Below are 26,576 nucleotides of genomic sequence, written 5' to 3' on the forward strand. Positions count from 1 at the left end.
TACCGCACCCACAACAAAAGGTGCAGGACTCTTTTTTGGGTCTGCACTAGAATCGGATCGCATGGGTATTCACACCTTTGCGATCTGATTCTGCACATTGCACAGCGTTTTACGGACCACTTTCAGGGTGTTGTTAGCTTAACATACATACCCGCAGCGGTTTGCATGAATGAGGTGCGATTGTGATTTGGTGCAAAATTTGCACAGAAACCGCTGCGAATTCCACACCGCATCAGTGTGAACCAAGGCTAAAGCTAGCCATTATTGGAGTTTCATCCAATTCCTGATGACCTTCCTCAATTTCAATTTGTGGGTGGCCCTGTCCACACCCTCCTGCTCGATATCCTTCAATCCGATGTAACCTGGTTCACACGTTGAAACATAACCCGGATGAGTTTCTGTATGCGTGTTTCTGATACGCATTTGACGCGTTCCTGTTCATTTTTTCCCTCTCTTTCGTCAACCTTAGGGCCAGTTCATACCACATGCAGTCCAGTGCATTTTTTTTCTGCATCAAAAACACATTGATAGTAGGTTACATGGTTTCCAGTGGCATAGTTCACATTAATGTGGTCAGTTCCAGTGTGTGCCAAAAAAAAAAAAGAAAACATGCTGCATTTTTTTTGCACTGGACTGTACTGGAACGCAGTAAAACCCATGAAAAACACACCATAACACACCTAAATGCACCAAAAATGCACCGGAAAGCACGTCCTTATTAAGTTGAAAAAAAAAGAAAAGCGAAAAAATTAACTGGAATGTATAAACAATGCATCAGAACGCATAAAAAACATGCATGCAGAAACGCATTCAAACTGCGTTTCTATGGTGTGAACTGGCCCTTAATAAGGACATTTGCGTTCCAGTGTGTTTTTGATGTGTTTTACTGCTTTCCAGTACAGTTCAGTGCAGAAAAAATGCAGCATGTTCTACTTTTTTTTATGGAACTGTAATGCACTGGAACTGACAGCACTGGTGTGAACTATGCCATTGGAAACCATGTAACCTACTATCAATGCCTTTTTCATGCAGAAACAAAAACCACACTGAACTGTATGTGGTGGGAACGTTGCAGGACATTTATTGACTGTAATGTGAAAGTTAAATTAAGCAATTCTCTTTTCTGTCACAAGATGAGGATGATAACACTGACCTCCCTGAACTGCTGTGGAGCACAAAGAATGCTGGGAACTGTAGATTTCAATGGTCTGTACTGACCGAGGCAAGCCACAGACTGAGCATCTGGGGGGGAGGATCACTCCTGTCTGTCAAAGGGAGAGAAGCACAGCTGCAATCCCAGCTGCCGCTCAGTCTGCAGGGTCAGTCGGTATACAGCACAGCCAATACAGCCCTACCTGCTCCTGTCTGTCAGCCGCCTGTCTGTTACAGAGAGAGAGGGAGGCACAGCCACCTCCCCAGCTGTCACTCAGCCTTCAGAGCCAGCCTGCACACCACACTGCTGGCCTGACCCCATCCACTCCTTCCTATGAGTTGCCCAACAGGAAGGGTACCACTCCGGTCTGCAAGGAGAGAGAGAGGCCTGGCTGTATTCCTAGCTGTGGTCCACTTTCCTGGGTCGGTCTAAAGATCATTCCTTCGACCCACCTTTTCCCACTCTTGCCCATCAGACACAAGATGGAGGAGGAGCTGGCACACTGCACCCTGACTGCTGAACAACGTGCTCCATCCACTAAGTGGTCATCAGAAGCTTGGTGCACCTTGTGTATTGCACCAGCCTATTCCGCCAGCCATCAGGCTGCTATGGGGAGATTAGCGCACCCCAGTCCTCAGAGGGGTCCTTCCACCATCACAGTCCGTCAACTCGAGTCATGTAGATGGTGAGCAGGCCATTGGCATAATTTAGAGCTATCTCTCTACAAAAGTCATATTCCACTCAGTTATCCTTCCTCCTCCCTGGCTAGTCTGTAGTGTCCATACTGACTTTACATCTGCTCAGTTCATTGCCCTGCACCTCGATCTACAGTGTATAGCCCACTACCACCACATTGTTTGCAGGGGTAGCCAGCTTTCATCCAGTCCACCAACAACACAAGGGCCCCAATGCAGCCGGAAGAGGATCCATACTAAGGACTGTATATAGTTCATGAATTTAATTTCAACTGTTTAACACTGTTTCAATTTGGAGAGCGAGAGTGAGAGAGAGAGAGAGAGAGAGAGAGAGAGACTTTCCTAGCCCAGCCATCATTGATATCCCCTGACTTTTTAGCTCTATGCACTTGCTACATTAACCATCTGTTGTCTGGTATCGTACACTTGTGGGAAAGCTGCCGTTTATACTTCATATGTAAAAGTTAATTTCTTATTATTGGCGTACATGTCAGTGAGTTGCACATGTTACTACATACTGTACTGCTATACTCTGTACACCTATATGTGCTGTTACCTACTGTATAATCCCAATTTTTTTTTTTTTTTTAAACAGTTGCATTTATTGAATCAAACAAAAGCAGAACAAAGCAAGGTACATAAAAACAGGCAAACTTATGGCAACAGTAGAAATACAAGATGCATGGCATTCCAACGCTAAAGAACATACTAAGTCAACTGTTCAATCTGAGTGAATGGAGGAGGGAGGGGGGAAAGAAAAGAGAAATAGGGGGAAGAGGAGGAAAACCCAGAGGAGGGGGAAGGGGGGAAAGAAAAGAGAAATAGGGGGAAGAGGAGGAAAACCCAGAGGAGGGGGAAGGGGGGAGAGAAAAGAGAAATAGGGAGAAGAGGAGGAAAACCCAGAGGAGGGGGTAGGGGGGGGGGAAAGAGGAGAGGAAAGGGGGGAGAAAAAGAATAGAGGCAAAGAGGAAGGGCAAAGAGAAAACGTAAACAAACACAAACTGGACATACTTGCAAGAGAAAATCCCAGGTTTAATTACAGGGCGATCTTAAGGTACCGCGAAGTTCACAAATCAAAGCTGCCAAAAGTGATATAACCTGAGGTGTCAGGGGAGTTGAGGCCCGCCACAGAGCCAGGTGAGAACAGAGGACCCAGCACTATTAGCAGCTCCTGCGGGGGTAGAGTTAGACTGAAAAACAGATGCAGCTACTGTTCGATATTCTGACAGTTGTGCAGTAGATCTTTCTCCTTTGACCTGAGATCTTACAATGCACGACCAGCTTAATGCCTAACTCCAGCTTTCCTATCACTTTAAATAGTACGTTTGGGCCAAGGTGGTCCAAACAAATGAATTCCTTTACTATTTGCTGAGACTCTGTATAAGCTGTATGTAGTATCAGCTACATACAGAATACAGCGTTGTGTTCCAGCAGCCGTACAGGAACTTCTCATCTTCTGCCAGAACAAAACTCAGTTGTGCTGAGTGCCGCTCACCCATCTACCCATCCACCACTGTTTTATCAATGAACACAAGGCTTCCTCTGATTGGCTAAGGTGGAGAGGCAGGCAGATGACACCATGATCTCCACTTCAGCCATTTAAAGGAAGCTTTGTGTTCACTGATGAAATACAAGGCTTCCTGTGAATGGCTGATCAGCACTCATCCAGACTTGATTGTGTTCTGGCAGCAAACTGAAAGCCCCTTACTGCTGTTAGAACACAAAAATGTATACTATATGTAGCTGATACAGCACTGACAGATTATACATTAGTAAATAATAAGTTGGGGAAAAGCTTAGACCAAACTAACTATTTTTGGTGATAGCAAAGCTTTAAGTATCTTTAATGTAAACTTGGTAAATCACCATTCTACCGTTGTCTGTTTTTCAACTGCAGATCAGCGGCCCTTTATACAGTGAGGAACAGAAGTATTTGAACACCCTGCAAGTTCTCTCACTTAGAAATCATGGAGGGGTCTGAAATTCACATTGTAGGTGCATTCCCACTCTGAGAGACAGAATTTAAAAGAATTTATTTGTCTTGCACTGCTGAACATAAGTATTTGAACACCTAAGAAACAGCAAGAATTCTTGCTCTCAAAGACCTGTTACTGTGCCTTTAAAAAGTCCACCTCTACTCCACTCATTAATCTAACTTAGTAGCACCTGTCTGAGCTCTTTAAAGACACCTGTCCACCCCACAGTCAGTCAGACGCCAACTACTACCATGGGCAAGACCAAAAAGCTGTCAAAGACAGCAGAGACAAAATTGTGGACCTCCACAAGGCTGGAAAGGGCTACGGGTAATTGCCAAGCAGCTTGGTGAAAATAGATCAATTGTTGGAGCAACTGTTAGAAAATGGAAGAGGCTAAAGACGACTGCCAGTCTCCCTCGGACTGGGGCTCCATGCAAGATCTCACCTCATGGGGTATCACTGATGATAAGAAAGGTGAGGAATCAGCCCAGAGCTACAAGGGAGAAGCTGGTCAATGACATGAAGAGAGCTGGGACCACAGTTTCAAAGGTCATTGTCGGTAGAACACTACGCCGTCATGATTTCAAATCATGCATTGCACAGAAGGTTCCCCTGCTCAAGTCATCACATGTCCAGGCCCGTCTGAAGTTTGCCAATGACCATCTGGATGATCCAGAGGAGGCATGGGAGAAAGTCATGTGGTCAGATGAGACCAAAGTAGAACTTTTTGGTCTAAACTTCACTGGTCGTGTTTGGAGGAAAAAGAAGGATGAGTTGCATCCCAAGAACACCATCCCTACTGTGAAGCATGGGGGTGGTAACATCATGCTTCGGGGGTGCTTTTCTGCAAAGGGGACAGGACAACTGCACTGTATTAAGGAGAGGATGAATGGGGCCATTTATTGTGAGATTGTAAGCAACAACCTCCTTCCCTCAGTCAGAGCATTGAAGATGGGTCGTGGCTGGGTCTTCCAACATGACAATGGCCCGAAGCACACAGCCAGGATAACCAAGGAGTGGCTCCGTAAGAAGCATATCAAGATTCTGGAGTGGCCTAGCCAGTCTCCAGACCTAAATCCAATGGAACATCTTTGGAGGGAGCTGAAACTCCGTGTTGCTCAGCGACAGCCCTGAAACCTGACAGATCTAGAGGAGATCTGTGTGGAGGAGTGAGCCAAAATCCCTGGAAACATTTGACCTCTGTAATTGCAAACAAAGGCTTCTGTACCAAATATTAACACTGATTTTCTCAGGTGTTCAAATACTTATGTTCAGCAGTGCAAGACAAATAAATTCTTTAAAAATCATACAATGTGATTTCCTGAATTTTTTTTTAAATTCTGTCTCTCAGAGTGGGAATGCACCTACAATGTGAATTTCAGACCCCTCCATGATTTCTAAGTGGGAGAACTTGCAAAATCACAGGGTGTTCAAATACTTCTGTTCCTCACTGTATACCTAGTGCTGTTTATAAATAGGGTTATTTACTGGATAAATAACCGTTGGGCGGCCAATCTGCCCAATATTTGCTATGTACTGAACTGTTGTTAGACATCGCGGCACAAAAAGAAACTGTACTTAGACCATCCGATGGGTTGGGTACCATGTGATCACTGTGACTGGTCACCACAGTGATCACATGGTACAGTTTACAGTGCTGATTCCTCCCCTTCCCCTACAACAGGGGAATGAGAGAGATTGTGTAATTGTCAATAGGGACATCAGCTGCAGATTCATTCATTCTGTTTCAGTGACACATTAATGGTCTTTTAACCCTTTCATGCTCTCCTCCTCCCCTACACCTACTATCTCCAGGCTGTCTGTGACCTGTATATTAACCCTTTCTCCTCTCTTTTCCTGCACATCTGAACATCAGCTCTTTCATTCCTATCCCCCACTGTATGTGACTGATACATTAACCCTGTCACTTTCTCCTCCCTCTGTGTATGACTTGTATATTAATGTATCTGGTGTACCATTCTCAAGCTCCATGTTTAAAGAACAGATCGAAATCTGCAAAGAACAATTCTATCTAAAAAAATATCTTATCTAACATGTCTGTAATCCTTGGACACCACTAAATCATTTCTGAGCAGGCTTATCTCCACTGGGAGTTTTAAACAATAATGGACTATAGCTGCCGAAGAGATAATGGATTGTAATCTCAGGTAGGAAATAGGAGATTAAATTATTTGTAATAGTCATAGCTATATACATAAAGCCCTGGCTCTTGCCTGAGAATTTATTTATTCAGGCAGCACAGTGGCTAAATGGTTAGCACTTCCCCCTGGCAGTATTAGGGTTGAGGGTTCGAAATACCAACCACGCCATCACCTGCCTGGAGTTTGCATGTTCTCCCTGTGCCGGCGTGGGTTTCCTCTGGGTACTCCAGTTTCCTCCCACAGTCCATAGACATGCTGGTAGGTTAATTGGATCCTATCTAAATTGGCCCTAGTATGTGTATGTATGAATGTGAGTTAGGGACCTTATATTGTACGCCCCTTGAGGGTTAGGGACTGATATGAATGTACAATATATATGTAAATCGCTGCGTAAATTGACAGCACTATATAAGTACCTGAAATAAATAGAATTTAGGTGATCTTTTATTCCAGGGCTATGTGATAAGTCTGCTGCATCAGCCATAGGGTGCCATGGCATTCTCAGCCTGTTTTAACAAACCATAGAGTGTGCATGGAGTGGTAACTTAAAGTAGTCAGGCAGATTAGGAATTCCAAAGTTTTCTTATAACATGGAGTGTACAGTAGGAATGTAAAGTATGTGTTTCATTTTATATATACTTAGTAAACTAATAATTTTCTAAGCTCATTAATCACCCTAGAAATATACTCTTTGCCAAAATGATGGCATCCAGGGACATGGGACAGTAACAGATTCATAGGCAGGTATTCCACAACAACAACAAAGCTTCTGGTTCATTTTTTTATTTAGCAGGGAACCTTTCTAATTATGGAATTTTTGGAAATTTGCTACCCGGAGACTGGCGGTGTGATTGATATTACCTTGAAATGGGGATAACTAGTATAAATACCTACAAACAACACAAAAACTGAGCAGCAAAGACTAGGAGAAGCACAGTGGCATCTGATCTGACTGCCTTTAATGCATGTTTAAATGTAGTCACCTAGGAAAATGCTGTTCAAATTATCTAGGCGATCAAATTATTTATAGTGGTATAATAATTTATTCAGTGGTTGCATGAGTGCTCTGATCTTTAATTTACCGATGTGCAAACTCAGCTTTTCTGCTTTTCTTAGCACCTATCATCAAGTCCTACAACATATCTTAGAGTTACCCCTGGTTCACATATATGCGGCCGTGTGGGCCACGTTTTGAGCGGGCAGAAGAGCCCATTCATTTGAATGGACTCCTGTGCCCCGTGATACGCAAGGAAGAAGTCCCTGCACTTCTTCTGAAAATACAGCCCACACAGGAACCTCGGTTCCTAGTGCGGTTGCGATTTCCAGTACGGGAGGTGTGCCATTAGAACTAATGGCACCCGCCCGCTGGTCCGCATTCCTCTGTGCGGGCGGTGCGGCTGCACGCAGGGGCGGACGGACAACTCATGGGGCCCCTGGGCAATAGGGGATCATGGGGCCCCTGTATCCTTGCCAAAACTCAAAAAAACCTATGAAAAAGGTACCAGGGACATCTCATGGGGCCCCCTACTGACCCCAGGCCCTCGGGCAGTGGCCGAGTTTTCAAATGGTCAGTCCACCCCTGGCTGTACGGATTTTTGTGCGGATCCGCAGCGGCACCACCCGCACATATGTGAACCTAGCCTTACTGGTTGTACCTGCAAAGTGTTTCCAAAGTACTAATAAAAAAACCCCCAACCCCCTAAAAGTTCATTCACAGCCTGCATACAATATTCACATTCCACACATCCTATTAACAGGCCTGAACATCATTAATGTAGGAATAGGAAGCGCTGTTTCTAGGACCCATTGGGCTTCCCTTCCCCACTGTTCTCTCCAAGGGAAAATATTTATAGGGTGATAAAGAAGCAAAGTGTACCATGGTTAAAAGTAGGTTAAAATTTAGATAGAAACATTAATCATAATGTAGTATATATGTTTTAAAGAAAAAGGTAATTTAATGATGCTCTAGTAACAACCCAGCTCATTAAAATTATCATCTATTTTCAGTGAAACAAGTAATGTAAAAGGATTTTTTAAATATTGAAATTTTGTCTTATTAAAATATGCATGATTTTACATGAAAGGCTTTAAAAATATAATAAGGCTATATGTATTCCTACTTTACAGCAGCACCCTACCAATGGTGGACTCAATATGCCTGATCTTGAATTAAATCATTTAGCTTACACAGTAAGTCAGGATGAAAAATGACACCAGACTAGCTTGTTCAACCACTAAAAAAAACGAAAAACCCCAATAAAGTATGATCCAATTTGGTCCAGAAAAAAATCCTTCCTGATCCCCTCTGAAGCAATTGGATACTGTATTCCCTGGAACAACTACCCATGTTGTTGTTACCTCTAAACACACTGCTCAAAAAAATTAAAGGAACACTTTGAAAACACATCAGATCTCAATGAGGAAAAATATCATGCTGGATATCTATACTGATATGGACTGAGTAATGTGTTAGGAACGTAAGGATGCCCCATCGTTTGATGGAAATGAAAATGATCAACCTACAGAGGACTGCATTCAAAGACACCCCGAAAAGCAAAGTGAAAAAAATTATGCAGCAGGCGAGTCTATTTTGCTGAAATTTAATTCCAGCAGCTCAAAATGTTACTCAGTAGTATGTATGGCCCCCACGTGCTTGTATGCATGCCTGACAACATCGAGGCATGCTCCTAATGAGACGATGAATGGTGTCCTGGGGTATTTCCTCCCAGATCTGGACCAGGGCATCACTGAGTTCCTGGACAGTCTGAGGTGCAACCTGGCGGCGTTGAATGGACCGAAACATGATATCCCAGAGGTGTTCTATTGGATTTAGGTCAGGCGAACGTGGGGGCCATTCAATGGTATAATTTCCTTTATCCTCCAGGAACTGCCTGCATATTCTCACCACATGAGGCCGGGCATTGTCGTGCACCAGGAGAGACTCAGGACCCACTGCACCAGCGTAAGGTCTGACAATTGATTCAAGGATTTCATCCCGATATATAATGGCAGTCAGGGTGCCATTGTCTAGCCTGTAGAGATCTGTGTGTCCCTCCATGGATATGCCTTCCCAGACCATCATTGACCCACCACCAAAACGGTCATGCTGAACGATGTTACAGGCAACATAATGTTCTCCTCAGCTTCTCCATACGCTCTCATATCTGTCACATGTGCTCAGGGTGAACCTGCTCTCATCTGTGAAAAGCACAAGATGCCAGTGGTGGACCTGCCAATTCTGGTGTTCAAAGGCAAATGCCAATCGAGCTCTATGGTGCCGGGCAGTGAGCACAGGGCCACTAGAGGATGTTGGGCCCTCAGGTCACCCTCGTGAAGTCTATTTCGGATTGTTTGGCCAGAGACATTCACACCAGTGGTGTGCTGGAGGTCATTTTGTTGGGCTCTGGCAGTGCTCATCCTGTTCCTCCTTGCACAAAGGAGCAGATACCGGTTCTGATGGGTTAAAGACCTTCTACGGCCTTGTCCAGCTCTCCTAGAGTAACTGCCTGTCTCCTGGAATCTCCTCCATGCTCTTGAGACTGTGCTGGGAGACACAGCAAACCTTCTGGCAGTGGCACGTATTGATGTGCCATCCTGGATGCATTGGACTACCTGTGCAACCTCTGTAGGGTCCAGGTATTGCCTCATGCTACCAAAAGTGACACTGACCCTAGCTAAATGCAAAACTAGTGAAAAACAACCAAAAACATAAGTAGGGAAAAAAATGACATTGGCCTCCACCTGTAAAACCATTCCTGTTTTGGGGGTCATCTCATTGTTGCCCATCTAGTGCACCTGTTATTAATTTCATTAACATCAAAGCAGCTGAAACTGATTTACAACCCCCTCTGCTACTTAACTGACAAGATCAATATCCCAGGAGTTTAATTGACTTGATGCTAAGCAGTGTATTAATATGCAGTTATATTTTGTGCATTTAGGAATACATACAGCTTTTTTTAAAACAATCTACTTTGCTGGCCAGAACCAGTTCTTGAGGGAGTCTATTCCACATTTTCACAAATTTTACTGTGAAAAAGATTTTCCATATGCGAAGGTTAAAACTCTTTTCCTCCAGACATAAAGCATTCCCCCTTGTCTTCTGTAATGACCTGAAATTGAAAAGCTCTACACGAAGTTCGCTAAAAATAAATTCGGTTTGGCTAATCTTTCCTCATAGCTGAGCTCCTTCATGCTTCAGTTTGGTTTCCCTTCTCTGCACTCTCTCCAGTTCCCCAATATCCTGGGTCAGTGCTAGACTATTTTGCACCCTAGGTAAGACCAGCTGCTTGTACCCCCCCTCAAAAACAATTCCCCTATCAGGTCACAGGTCCTGCAAATATCATATTTGTGAACTGGTGCCCAAAACTGAACTGCATATTCTAGATGAGATCTTACTAATGATACGTACAGGGGCAAAATGATGTCTTTGTCTCTGCAGTCTATACCTCTTTTAGAACAAGCAATTAATTTGCTCGCTTTGGAAACTGCAGCTTGTTATTGCATGCTATTATTAAGTCTATGATCTACCAGCATACCCAGATTCTTCTCCACCATTGATTCTCCAAGCTGTTCTCCTCCTGGTATGTATGATGCATGCGTGTTTTAACTTCCAAATGCATAACTAGTGCACAAGAGATAGGCTAGTCAAGACCCCTTACACCACCATCTCATTCTCTCACATACCCCCACTATAACCAATTATTAAAGAAAACATAACACTGATTGGAGTAAAATGGCCAACACGGCCTTTTATTAACACTTCAACTTCAATACACAAAACATTCCTTAAAACAGAAACATATAAGACAAGTTGTTGGTCTTCGAAGGCACCAAACCAGAACCAATATCCACCTGCGGAACCAATACTATAACTAGGCCTCCAGCCGCAACGCGCCAGTTCGGAGACAAAACATACCATCTGCAGTTTAAAACCACCACCTTCCAGTTAAACCTCGGTTAACTGGAATACCCCCGGGCACACCATACCGCCGTTGGGTCCCCAACCATTATCTTTTACTTCAAAATAAGTGCCGCCTCCAAAGACCAACAACCGCCCCCAGAACCAGAATAAACCCACCGAGGAGTGACAAAACACCCACTCAACCCCAAGGGCAGGCGGGCGGGCGGGCGGGCGGGAAGCTCTCTCTCCACTGTCTGTTCCTGGACTGCAGAACGACCCTCCCCATACACACCCACAGGTGCAGAAGACCCCACCTTCCACCGCCAGTTACCAATCAGGTACTTAGCCTTAACTAAAACCCACCTCTTACTTTTCTCTCACCCTTTCCTGTCTTTTTTTTAACCCCCTCTTGGCCTCGTCATGTCTGCCCTGTGCTATTTTCTTTTCTTTCCTTTCGCTGCAGGCATCTCTTTACAGTTTGCAAGTTGGAGACATCCTGTAAGATACTTTTAATCCTAGATCCCTATATCATTTATAAATATGTTAAAAAGTAAGGGTCCCAACACAGATCCTCAGTGTACACCACAAATAATCCTAGACCATTCAGAGTATGAATCATTAACCACTACTCTCTGAATATGGACTTTTAGCCAGTATCCATTTACAAACAGAATTTTCTTATTTTACAGATTAACCGCATATGGGGAACAGTATCAAATGCTTTGGCAAAATCCAAGCATATTATGTCCACAGCCACCAATTTTCTAAGTTTTTGCTGTCCTCCTCATAAAAAGAAACCATATTCGTTCGACAGCTTCAGTCTTTCATAAATCCATGCTGACTATTGCCTAAAATTTTATTTTCTAGCAAAAACTGACAGAAGTTAAATAACCGGTCTGTAATTACTTGGTAAAGATTTTGACTACTTTTTAAATATAGGCACCACATCGGCCTTACGCCAATCCAGTGACACATGCCAATCATTAAAGAGTCTCTACAAATAGACAAAACAATGGCTTAGATATAACAGCACTAAGCTCTTTGACGACCCTTGGGTGTAAGTCTACTTTATTCACCTTTATTTTGTCTAAATATTTCTATACCGTGTCAATTTTAAGCCATTGAGGATCATTTGGCGCTATCTCAATACCATCCCCATTAGGGACTTGAGCTTCTCCGTTTTCCTTTGCTGAAGAAGATATATAAAAATTTGCCTTCTCTATGTCCGCAGTAACAAACTCTAAATTATCTAGTAAAGGACCTACACGCTGAGACCTGAATTTTTTACTGCTAAAATATGTAAAGAATTTTGGGGGTTTTTCCTACTCTCTTTTGCAACTTTTTTGTACATTTTCCATTATATCTTTTGTAACTTTTAAATTATGATAATGTCCCTTCATTTTTTAATTTTTTAAATGCTCTTTTATTATAGCTATTTTAAATTTGGCCACTTATAATATTTTATAAGTTATAATAAAGCTTTTAGTAACTACAAGGAATATCTCCTAAACATGCATCGTTTAGGAGATATTCACTGTTTCTGCAGTCTCACGCATGTGCTCTGAAGGGGCGGCATACTCATGCCATCCCTTCAGAGCTCTGTGCTGCATCCGTGACTCTCGCGTGCATGTACGGGGGTGACATCATTGGGGCTCAGCCATTCAAACGGCCGGAGCCCGTAAACCTGAAAGGAAGACTGGGTGAAGATAGAAACCCTGACAGAGGAGTCAGCATGCTGCTGGAGGACTTCGATTTAAGGTAAGTATTTCATAATAAGACATGTGCAATTCGGTTAATTCAGATTTGTTTTTTTTGGACGACAATTATATTTTAGGAGATTCTGATGTGTCCAAATTTCGAATGGACAAAGTAACGAATCTGAAAAAAGTTATAACAACATTTTCATATTCATTTGAATCATTAGGATTCATTAAAAAGAGCTGGTTGTTAAGGAGCAGGCGGCTGCGTCCTTAACAACCATGACTCATTAGCTCTCAAAAGAAGTGCTGTTTAAAAAATGTTTAAAAAACACCAGCGTGGGGGTGCTCCCCTAATCCATACCAGGCCCTTCGGGTCTGGTATGGATTTTGAGGGCAACCCCATGCCAAAATTGAAAAAAAAACAGCATGATGTCTCCCCAAAATCCATACCAGACCCTAAGGTCTGGTATGTATATTAAGGGGAACTCCATGCCAAAATGTTTTAAAATAATGGTGTGGGGTCCCCCCCAATATCCATACCAGGCTCTTATCAAAGCATGTAGCCCAGCAGGTCAATAGAAGGGGGGGATGAGTGAGTTCCCCCTGCCCACCTGAACCATACCAGGCCACATGCCCTCAACATGCGGGGTGCTTTGGAGGAGGGTCTGCGGGCAGGTGGCTTATCGGAATCTGGAAGTCCTCTAAACAATGGGGCTACCAGATCTCACTCCCAACTATGTGAATAAGTATGCGGTAAGTCCTTTATTAACCCCCCAAAAATAAAGTCGCCCGAAATGGATCCAGCATCAATCACAATGAACGCTGTCCCACACGGAAACCCCCCCCCCAGATTTCCAAACACAATGTGTCTTGTCCAGAGACATATGCTGAATGACATGAGGTCACCAGGCGACCCCTCACCATGTCTACCTATCATTGGGCGAGTGTTTCTCCACGGGACATGTCACACACCGAATGACAGATAAACATGAGGACGGGATCACCCAGTGAGTGACATGTCCTGTGGAGAGACACTCGCCCAATGACAGACATGGGGTGGGGTCAGACACATCGTGTTCGGCGGGTGGCGTTTTCTTTTTTTTTTTGTGAGGGTCGGCGCTCATTGTGATTGATGTTGGATCTACTTCAGGGGACATTTATTTTTGGGTTTTTTTTTAAAGCACTTAAACTGTCTCTGTGGTTTTTTTTATATTTGATACTTTTTTTGGTAAATGAGTACTCGTTCACATGGGAGGAGAGGCAGAATCTTGGGATCCCCTTGTTTAAGGGGGCTTCCAGATTCCCATAAGCCCCCACCTGCAGACCCCCACAGCCAGCACCAAGGGTTGTGGGGAAGAGGTCCTTGTCCCCATTAACCATTAGCCGCCCGGCCTGTAGCCGTTTGGCGGCATCAAAAGCGCTTTAGCTTTCCGGGTGCACGCCATTTGGCGTGCTCCCGCACATGCGCAGTTCGCGTGGTTGCAGAGCCGTGCAGCGGCGCGATCTGTCACCGGCCGTGTACCTCGGACACGGCCGATGACAGATCTGAGTACCGGCTCCCGTTGCCAATACCATGTGACCTGCTGTGACCAATCACAGCAGGTCACATGACAGTTGTATGCAATGGATGGCTTCATTCATGCCATCCATTGTATACTAGTGCCTAGCTGTGAATGGTCACAGCAGGTCACGTGCACATGTCATGTGATTAGCTGTGGCCAAATCACAGCTAAGCACAAAAAAAAAAAAAAAAAAAAAAAAAAAGTAATTCTTTGCTATAAGCAAATTGTGTAAAAAAAAAAAAAATACTGATCACTTCCCCAAAGTAGTACAATGTTACTATGGTAACATTGTACTACTTTGGTCATAGTAAAATATGAAAAATAAAATCTTAAAAAAATAAAAAAAATGTAATAAAAAATTAAAAATTATAAAAAATAAAAAAAATTAAAAAAAATATATATCTCTTTTTTTTCATACTGTCACCAGTCAGTGTCCCTGTTCACCGCCATGCCAGTTATATGATGACGCTGTACTGCACTGGTGACAGTATGTAAAAAAAAAATAGTGAAAATAATTTTTTTAATTTTTTAATTTTCCAAAAAATTATGACAAAAAAAATAAAACTTCAAAAAACTCGCCATTCCTCTTATGAAGTACGTCGGACTGTCTACTCTGCAAAAAGGGGTCATTTGGGGGATATCTGTACTGTTCTGACATTCTTGGACCTCAAGAAATTAGATTGGCTGTCAGTACTTCAGGATTGATCAATTATCAGATCTATACCATAGTTTGTGAACTCTATAACTTTCCTACAAACTAAATAATACATCCTAATTTGGGTTATTTTCACCAAAGACATGTAGCAGAATACATCTCGGCCTAAATTTATGAAGAACAATTGTTTATTTGCAAACTTTTATAACAGAAACAAAGAAAAACGTGGTTATTTTTCAAAATTTTTGGTCTTTTTTTGTTAATTTAGCAAAAAATAAAAACCCCAGCGGTGATTAAATACCACCAAAAGAAAGCTCTAGTTGTGTGAAGAAAATGATAAAATTTTAGTTTGGGTACAATGTTGTATGACCGCGCAATTGTCATTCAAAGTGTGAGAGCGCTGAAACATAAAAAATGGCCTGGGCAGGAAGGTGTAAAATTGACCGGTATTGAAATGGTTAACATCTCCTAGATTGTAAGCTCCAAGGAGCAGGGCCCTCCTTTCCCTCTTGTATTGAACTGTATTGTTGCTGTATTGTCTCCCGGTAAATTGTAAAGCGCTGAGCAAACTGGTGGCGCTATATAAATCCTGTATTATAATAATAATATGGGGTAGAGGCCCTTGTCCCCATTAACATGGCGACAAGGTGCTTTTGAGGTTCCCCTCCCCCTAGGCACCCACCCCCCCAATGTTGAGGCCTAATATGGATCAGGAGGGGGGCACTCACTCGGAAAAGGGTCTGGTATGGATTTTAGGGGAGACTTTAGGCTATTTGTTTTAAATTTTGTTGTGGGATTCCCCTGAAAATCCATACCAGACCCGAAGGACCTGGTATGAATGGGGAGGGACTCCCATGCTATTTCAAAAAAAACATTTAACCAACACTTATTTTTTTACATTCTCCTAAAATTCTGCTGAAATCCCGCCATCAGCAGATGAGTCATACTTGTTAAGGCAACTCCCTGCTCCTTAACAACCAGCGCTATTTTGAAGGAAACTAAACGAATGCCGAAGATACGAAACAAATTCCGAAAACAAATAGATCCATTAATGAATGCATCTGAAAACAAATTCTTCAATTAATGAATGGATCTGAAAACAAAATAAAAATTTCCAGCATGCACATTTCTATTTATAATGTACTGGTATGCGATGAATACTAACATATTATACTCTTAACTTGCAGGGAAAATGTTTCTTTTTTAATAGGCGAGTTTACTACCGCTTTAATATTCAGTTTTATACAAAACAAAGAAATATTTGTGAGAGTTTGGTTCTACTTTATTCCCAATGATGAACCTATAATCTCTATAATACAGATATAAACAAACTGTTAATGTTATGTGTCAGCGTAATAAAACTGTAGAAGTTTGGAAAAACTATTGGACTAAAACAAACATTGTTTAATTAGCAACTCCAAACTCCTGTGACAGAAGTGCCAGGTCAGTGCACATTCCTGACCAGCTCAGCAACTGACATTTGTTGATCTGAACTCCTCCACAGCCCTAAAGATTTCCTTCATTTAATGAAGACAAAATGAAGAGGAGCAATGGAACTGGCTAACATGCAAATCCATCCACTATACACTGCATCTCGTAAAGGACAAGTTCTCCTTTTACATCATGTTACACCCATATTTAGCTTTGGTTCACATATATGCGGCCGTGCGGGACGCGTTTTGCGCGGGCACGGGAGCCCATTCATTTGAATGGACTCCCGTGCCCCGTGACACACAGGGAAGTCCCTGCACTTCTTCTGAAAACGCAGCCCGCAGGGGAACCTCGGTTTCCAGTACGGTTGCGTTTTCCAGTGCGGGCGGCGTACCATTAGAACTAATGCCACCCGCCCGCGGGTCCGCATTCCTCAGTGCGGGTGGTGCAGCTGCACGGATTTTCGTGTGGATCCGCAGCGGGACCACCCGCACAGATGTGAACCTAGCCTTAAGGTGTAACATGTAACATGTTGAGCATCTGCCTCCTCTTCCCCTGACCCGCCATCTCCTTGTAACAGTGGGCCTCTTCTCCCTGAACCTGCTGTCACAATTTGAAAACAGCATGGCCATGCAGGGCTCTGCCCACAGGGCTGCATCATTCATTCACAGAGTTCTGTGAATGAATGAACTACAACTACTGTCAGCCATTGCAGCTGATGGCTTGTAATTCTCAATAAACTGCAAGGGTGCTAGTCAGTGCTCTCCTAGTCAGTTGAGCTTTCTGGACTTCAGTAACTGCCTGTCCATATCAGAGGGATAGGCAGACAGTGTACTGACAGTTTGCAAGAGCCTTGCATTGCGCCTGTGATCTGCTGATCATGGGTGCAATGCTTTACAGGCTCTCAATTAAAAAATAATAAATGCACATTTTTTTAACCTGCAAAAAAAATGTACATTTATTTATTTTTTTAAAGGTAAACTTGTCCTTCAAGCTGGCCATAGTTGTTTTTTTCTGTTCAGCCAGGGGGCTGAACAAAAAAATGAACAGATTCCTCCATCCACACAAGAAAGCTGTATGGAAGAAACCCCTTTTCCCCTGAGACATTTCATAGTAGGACTCTTGTCTGTCAGAATACGCTGATCAATGGCTGGAACTGATCGACACCCCCTCCAACAGTTGATCTAACAATCAACTTCTGTTGTACACATGGATACAAATTTCAATCCATCAATGACTAGCTTAACACCCCAATCACAATGGATGCGAATTGGCATGTGGTTTACATGGCATGCGACTTGCAAGTCGCATGCAAAATTGCAGCCTATTGTCCGCAATTAGAGTGGTCCTATCGGTGTGGTTCTGACTTGGTCGGAGACGCACCGATTTCTAAAGTAGTACATGCACTACTTTTTGTGCGATCTGTATCAGATGTCTTGCAAATCGCACCTGAAATTGGCATGTCATCCAACTTTGAAATTGTGCGACTTCACTGTAAGTCTCACAATTTCAAAGTAGGGTTTGTGTGACTGGGGTGTTAGGCTTCATTTGCACTAGCCTAGTGTAAAAGTTATGAGAAGTATTATGCTTCTCACATCAAGTTCTCCTGCATTTAAATGTAATTTTGTTTGCATGCATTTACATGTGTTTAGACATATTTAGAGTATCTAATCTGTCTCTGGACACCCAGAAATCTATTTTTTTTAAACACAGCTAAATTGAATGCACCTGAGTGCATTTAACACTAAGACCTGATTCACATTGATGCAAATTGTCATGTGATCTGACCATTCAAATCGCATGACAAACTGCATCAAATTGAACTGAACCGTTCAAATCGGTGTGACTCCAACTTTGTACTTTTGTCAATTTGGGGTGTGACATGCATAGACATTTGCGCATGAAGTCACACAGATGTCTATGAAGTCGCACTGCCATCCGACTTCAAGTGAAGTTGCACAATTTTAAAGTCGGATCCAGTGTGAATCAGGGTTAAGGCCCCTTTCACACAGGGCACACTTCACCTGCGATCCTCTTGCTCAGCAGGGGATCTGTCTGTTGATTCCCAGTGGGCAGGCGGATGACAGGTCCGTGTCCGCTTATGCAGAGTGGACACGGACAAGCCAGCTCTCCTCTATGGGCAGTTGGATATAAACGGACTACCTGTCCGTTTACACCCGACCGCTATTCCTTTTGGATTGGATGTAGGCGGGTGTAAACGGACACATGTCCATTTATATCTGCTGCTCCATAGAGGAGAATGGAGGTGTTGATCGAGTTTGTCTCTTCCTGTGAAAGGGGCCAAAGTGTTAACATATATACATATAAAATATATATTATGTAATCCTTTTCCCTATCTCATTCCCTGATCATCCTTAGCTATAAACGATAGTACTAGCCCTCCTGCTTGAAGTCCAGTGTACAATTATTCTTTATCTGCAACCATAAACTTTATTGTAATCCACATCCTTAAAGCAAACTATCTCAATACAGAGATGCACAAACACTATACCAGTTATGCCCTCTATAAACAGATAGACATGCCCAGTGTATGGGAATGTCCATATTGTAAATTATACACACATTATATGGTAATGTCCCCTATACACAGCTATACAAACATTGAATATTTTCCCTATACACAGATACATGCACACATAATACGGTAATCTCCTATACACAGATACACACGCACTAATAGTAACATCTCCCCTACACAAATACACACACACAATACTATAATGTCCCCCAATACACAAACACACACACACTATACTATAATGTCCCCCAATACACACACTATACAGTAATGTCCTCTATACACAGATACACACACTATACAGTAATGTCCCCAATACACAAATACACACACTATACAGTAATGTCCCTGATACACAAATACACACACTATACAGTAATGTCCTCTATACACAGATACACACACTATACAGTAATGTCCCCTATACACAGATACACACACTATACAGTAATGTCCCCAATACACAGATACACACACTATACAGTAATGTCCCCTATACACAGATACACACACTATACAGTAATGTCCCCTATACACAGATACACACACTATACAGTAATGTCCCCTATACACAGATGCACACACTATACAGTAATGTCCCCTATACACCGATACACATACTATACAGTAATGTCCCCTATACACAGATGCACACACTATACAGTAATGTCCCCTATACACAGATACACACACTATACAGTAATGTCCCCTATACACAGATACACACACTATACAGTAATGTCCCCGATACACAAATACACACACTATACAGTAATGTCCCCTATACACAGATACACACACTATACAGTAATGTCCCCTATACACAGATACACACACTATACAGTAATGTCCCCTATACACAGATACACACACTATACAGTAATGTCCCCAATACACAAATACACACACTATACAGTAATGTCCCCTATACACAGATACACACACTATACAGTAATGTCCCCTATACACAGATGCACACACTATACAGTAATGTCCCCTATACACAGATGCACACACTATACAGTAATGTCCCCTATACACAGATACACATACTATACAGTAATGTCCCCTATACACAGATACACACACTATACGGTAATGTCCCCTATACACAGATACACACACTATACAGTAATGTCCCCGATACACAGCTATACACACACTATACGGTAATGTCCCCTATACACAGATACACACACTATACAGTAATGTCCCTGATACACAAATACACACACTCTACCAGGGGTGCTCAACATGTGGCCCACGAAGCCCTCTGACGTGGCCGTGACCTCAAACCAGGGAAGCAGAGTTGGCAACCCATTGTTCATGATGTGGGCTTGCCAAGCCACCATCCCAGAGCATCAGAATGCATCGATCTGGTGCTGACAGCGGAGGAAGCAGGCTGTCGTGGAGCAGGAACCGCAGTAAGCCGATGCCGCCTCTGTAGGACCGGCTCCTGTCCCAGGTGGAATGATACCAAGTGCATTTCACCTAGGACCTATCTAGCAGCCTGGAGAGTGATGCCAGCAGAAGCTAGAAGAAGAAAAGGTCAGTGTATTAAACATCACATATACTGCACTTTTGCAATGGCCATATTAGCACCTATAAAAGGGTTAACAGTGATTAGGCTGCTTTTGCACTGATTTGCGGGTACCACATCATGCACCTGCGGATTTCCTGCGGGTTAGCTGCATTGAGCCAAATACTTCTATTATATCCTGCAGGTTTGGTGGTCTTTCTGAAAGTGCACCAAAATTCCTGAATGCAGGAGTGCACCACACCCGCAAGATATCATAGAAGTCTATGGCAGAGTATAGCTAACCCGCAGGAAAGTTGCAGGTGCACTGTTCTGCACCCGCGGTGCCTGTAAACAGCAGCGCATCAGTGTGAAAGCAGCCTTATAAGGGGCCCGGGACAGTAAGAGCACATTTACATTTGCGGTTTGGTGGCGTGTTTAACCCCCAACCACTGGTTTAGTGTCAGGGGTCGCAATTACCCCATCTCATGCTCCAGAGGGCCCATGGGGCCTCCCTGTCACATCTCTTTTAGGCTAGGTTCACATCTGTGCGGGTAGTGCTGCTGTGGATCCGCACAAAAATCTGTGCAGCCGCACCACCCGCACAGAGAAATGCGGACCCGAGGGTGGGTGCCATTATTTCTCATGGCATGACACCCGCACTGGAAAACACAACTGTACTGGGAACTGAGGTTCCTGTGCGGGCTGCGTTTTCAGAAAAAGTGCAGGGACTTCTTCCCTGCTTGTCACGGGGCACGGGAGTCCACTCAAATGGATGGGCTCTCGTGCCCGCACAGCCACATATATGTGAACCACGGCTTACACTTGGACAGGAGGGGTGGCATATACAGGAACCGATTCTCTCCATTTTCTTCCTGCAAGCTGGATTCTCCTCTTCTCCTTCCTGCCAGCTTTCATCGGCCGCACAAGGAAAATGTTCATTATGTCCATTCAAAATACAAAAAAACATCGAAATTCTGAACCATTTCATTTCATCATGGACTGCAACTGTTACCAAATCACTTAATTGGCCCTTGTTCTTCACAAATGGATGAGCACCCCTGCACTATATGTCCCTGATACACAAATACACACACACTACACGGTAATGTCTCCTATACACAGATGCACATACTATATAGTAATGTCTCCTATACACAGATGCACATACTATATAGTAATGTCTCCTATACACAGATGCACATACTATATATTAATGTCCCCTATACACAGATACACACATTATACAGTAATATGCCCTATATACTGTACATATATAATTATATTCCCTATACATGCACACTATACCGGTTATGACCCCTATACACCAATATACACACACTATATGGTAATGGCCCCTATACACAGATACACACACTATACCAGTTATGACCCCTATGCACACACTATACCGGTTATGACCCCTATACACAGATACACACACTATACCGGTTATGACCCCTATACATTGGTACACGCACACTATACCGGTTATGACCCCTATACATAGGTACACGCACTATACCGGTTATGACCCCTATACATAGGTAAACGCACTATACCGGTTATGACCCCTATACATAGGTACACGCACTATACCGGTTATGACCCCTATACATAGGTACACGCACACTATACCAGTTATGACCCCTATACATAGGTACACGCACACTATACCGGTTATGATCCTAATATATATAGGTACACGCACTATACCGGTTATGACCCCTATACATAGGTACACGCACTATACCGGTTATGACCCCTATACATAGGTACACGCACTATACCGGTTATGACCCCTATACATAGGTACACGCACACTATACCGGTTATGACCCCTATACATAGGTACACGCACTATACCGGTTATGACCCCTATACATAGGTACACGCACTATACCGGTTATGACCCCTATACATAGGTACACACACTATACTGTTTATGACCCCTATACATAGGTACACACACACTATACCGGTTATGACCCCTATACATAGGTACACGCACTATACCGGTTATGACCCCTATACATAGGTACACGCACACTATACCGGTTATGACCCCTATACATAGGTACACGCACTATACCGGTTATGACCCCTATACATAGGTACACACACACTATACAGGTTATGACCCCTATACATAGGTACACACACACTATACCGGTTATGACCCCTATACATAGGTACACGCACACTATACCGGTTATGACTCCTACACATAGGTAAACGCACACTATACCGGTTATGACCCCTATACATAGGTACACGCACTATACCGGTTATGACCCCTATACATAGCTACACGCACTATACCGGTTATGACCCCTATACATAGGTACACGCACACTATACCGGTTATGACCCCTATACATAGGTACACGCACACTATACCGGTTATGACCCCTATACATAGGTACACACACACTATACCGGTTATGACCCCTATACATAGGTAAACACACTATACCGGTTATGACCCCTATACATAGGTACACACACACTATACCGGTTATGACCCCTATACATAGGTACACGCACACTATACCGGTTATGACCCCTATACATAGGTACACGCACTATACCGGTTATGACCCCTATACATAGGTACACGCACACTATACCGGTTATGACCCCTATACATAGGTACACACACACTATACCGGTTATGACCCCTATACATAGGTAAACGCACTATACCGGTTATGACCCCTATACATAGGTACACGCACACTATACCGGTTATGACCCCTATACATAGGTACACACACACTATACCGGTTATGACCCCTATACATAGGTACACGCACACTATACCGGTTATGACCCCTATACATAGGTACACGCACTATACCGGTTATGACCCCTATACATAGGTACACACACACTATACCGGTTATGACCCCTATACATAGGTACACGCACACTATACCGGTTATGACCCCTATACATAGGTAAACGCACTATACCGGTTATGACCCCTATACATAGGTACACACACACTATACCGGTTATGACCCCTATACATAGGTACACGCACTATACCGGTTATGACCCCTATACATAGGTAAACGCACTATACCGGTTATGACCCCTATACATAGGTACACACACACTATACCGGTTATGACCCCTATACATAGGTACACGCACTATACCGGTTATGACCCCTATACATAGGTACACACACACTATACCGGTTATGACCCCTATACATAGGTAAACGCACTATACCGGTTATGACCCCTATACATAGGTACACACACACTATACCGGTTATGACCCCTATACATAGGTACACGCACTATACCGGTTATGACCCCTATACATAGGTACACACACACTATACCGGTTATGACCCCTATACATAGGTACACACACACTATACCGGTTATGACCCCTATACATAGGTACACACACACTATACCGGTTATGACCCCTATACATAGGTACACGCACACTATACCGGTTATGACCCCTATACATAGGTACACGCACACTGAGATATATACACAGTATACATGAAATTCCTTCTTCCAGATGCTGACATGCTGTGAGCAGATAGTAACACAGAGAGGCCTTTTCTCACCTGAACCCAGAGCCCCAGTATACACAGGATGGAGGGAATCATTGAGGCGTGCAATCTTCTCCTCTGCTCCATCACCATTGATGGGAAGTGTCAGCAGACAGACAATAGCCCAGGCTTGGAATGTGGAATGGATGCCTGATGTTAGCGTGTGCAGCCAGGAATCATCGGGGAGAAGACAGAGCCGAGATGAGGAGACATCTGCATCTCCTCTCATCAGGACCAGAGAGATCCCTCCTCACATGACATCATTCTCTGCCAGCTCACTGCCCCTCCTGCAGCAGATTATTCTATGCCTTCCACTGCACACACCCAGGATTGCCTTCTCACTGATATTAAAGGATGCCAGGATGTGTAAATCCCATGGTGCCCCTCCCCCCATCCTCCATAGCAATATTCCATGATGCCGGGCAGTGTATATACTTCACCAGCAAGAAATGATGCCGGACAGTGTATATACTTCACCAGCAAGACATGATGCCGGGCACTGTATATACTTCACCAGCAAGACATGATGCCGGGCAGTGTATATACTTCACCAGCAAGAAATGATGCCGGACAGTGTATATACTTCACCAGCAAGAAATGATGCCGGGCAGTGTATATACTTCACCAGCAAGACATGATGCCGGGCAGTGTATATACTTCACCAGCAAGACATGATGCCGGGCAGTGTATATACTTCACCAGCAAGACATGATGCTGGGCACTGTATATACCTCACCAGCAAGACATGATGCCGGGCACTGTATATACCTCACCAGCATGACATGATGCCAGGCAGTGTATATACTTCACCAGCAAGACATGATGCCGGGCAGTGTATATACTTCACCAGCAAGACATGATGCCAGGCAGTGTATATACTTCACCAGCAAGACATGATGCCGGGCACTGTATATACTTCACCAGCAAGAAATGATGCCGGGCAGTGTATATACTTCACCAGCAAGACATGATGCCGGGCAGTGTATATACCTCACCAGCATGACATGATGCCAGGCAGTGTATATACTTCACCAGCAAGACATGATGCCGGGCAGTGTATATACTTCACCAGCAAGACATGATGCCGGGCAGTGTATATACTTCACCAGCAAGACATGATGCCAGGCAGTGTATATACCTCACCAGCATGACATGATGCCAGGCAGTGTATATACTTCACCAGCAAGACATGATGCCGGGCAGTGTATATACTTCACCAGCAAGACATGATGCCGGGCAGTGTATATACCTCACCAGCATGACATGATGCCAGGCAGTGTATATACTTCACCAGCAAGACATGATGCCGGGCAGTGTATATACTTCACCAGCAAGAAATGATGCCGGACAGTGTATATACTTCACCAGCAAGACATGATGCCGGGCACTGTATATACTTCACCAGCAAGAAATGATGCCGGGCACTGTATATACTTCACCAGCAAGACATGATGCCGGGCACTGTATATACTTCACCAGCAAGAAATGATGCCGGGCAGTGTATATACTTCACCAGCAAGACATGATGCCGGGCACCGTATATACTTCACCAGCAAGACATGATGCCGGGCACTGTATATACTTCACCAGCAAGACATGATGCCGGGCAGTGTATATACTTCACCAGCAAGACATGATGGCGGGCAGTGTATATACTTCACCAGCAAGACATGATGGCGGGCAGTGTATATACTTCACCAGCAAGACATGATGCCGGGCAGTGTATATACCTCACCAGCAAGACATGATGCCGGGCACTGTATATACTTCACCAGCAAGACATGATGCCAGGCACTGTATATACTTCACCAGCAAGACATGATGCCAGGCAGTGTATATACCTCACCAGCAAGACATGATGCCAGGCAGTGTGCAAAGCATTAAGCCCATCTTCACCAGCATTGCACAATGCACAGCAGTGCATATACCCAAGAGGCTTTCATCCATAAAAATGCATGCTGCTGGGCAGAGTATATAACACGGAGCCCCTCCTATCTGACTATAGATCTTTCTGTGCAGTGAAGGTATCCAGGATTCCCTCGCCATCATGTTTCCAGTATTATTTGTACCCAGGATCATCTCCTCGCCATTACTGTATGGTGCCAGACACTACATTCGCTGCACCCTACATACCTCTCCCCCAATATTACACAATGCCAGGCATTGGACATACCCAGGCACCTCTGTTCACCAATGTTTAACCCCTTGCCTACCGGCCACTTTTACCCTCTTCCTGCCCAGGCCAATTTTCAGCTTTCATCCCTGTCGCACTTTGAATAACAATTGAGAGGTCATGCAACACTGCTGTAGCCATATGACATTTTTATAATTTTGTTTCACATAAATAGATCTTTTGTTGGTATTTAATCACCACTGGGCTTTTTATTTTTTGCACTATAAAGAGAAAAAGAACGAAAATAGGCAGCAGTGATGGGCACTTATAGATTGCACTAATGAGGCGGCACTGGTGGGCACTGATGAGGAGGCACTGATATGCGGCACTGATGGGCACTGATAAGCAGCAATGATGGGCACTGATAGGCGACAATGAAGGGCACTAATAAGTAGCACTGAAGGGCACAGATTGGCAGCACTGTTGGGAACTGATGGGCAGCACTGCTGGGTAGCACTGCTGGGCAGCACTGTTGGGCACTTTTGGGGCTGCACTGATAACCCTGATTATCAGTGCAGATGTCTATTTTGA

At 43.7% G+C, this 26,576-nt stretch overlaps 1 protein-coding gene across 3 annotated transcripts in view; it reads right to left on the reverse strand.

The window, feature by feature from the left end:
* PTPRO (protein tyrosine phosphatase receptor type O) overlaps positions 1-24,134 on the reverse strand; it is a 114,039-nt gene extending 89,905 nt beyond the window's left edge. For 2 of the 3 annotated variants that reach the window (XM_089669850.1, XM_089669849.1), the window contains exon 1: positions 23,888-24,133. In XM_089669850.1, the coding sequence (XP_089525976.1) occupies positions 23,888-23,965 (78 nt within the window). In that variant the 5' untranslated portion in view covers positions 23,966-24,133. Of the gene's footprint in view, positions 1-23,887 lie in introns of all 3 variants that reach the window. The other variant, XM_089669848.1, reaches the window with a different exon arrangement.
* Positions 24,135-26,576: the final 2,442 nt, after the last annotated feature.

Source organism: Staurois parvus, unplaced genomic scaffold (genome assembly GCF_062004578.1).
Source record: "Staurois parvus isolate SC_StPar_1 unplaced genomic scaffold, SC_StPar_1.0 ptg000010l, whole genome shotgun sequence".
Classification (NCBI taxonomy): domain Eukaryota; kingdom Metazoa; phylum Chordata; class Amphibia; order Anura; family Ranidae; genus Staurois; species Staurois parvus.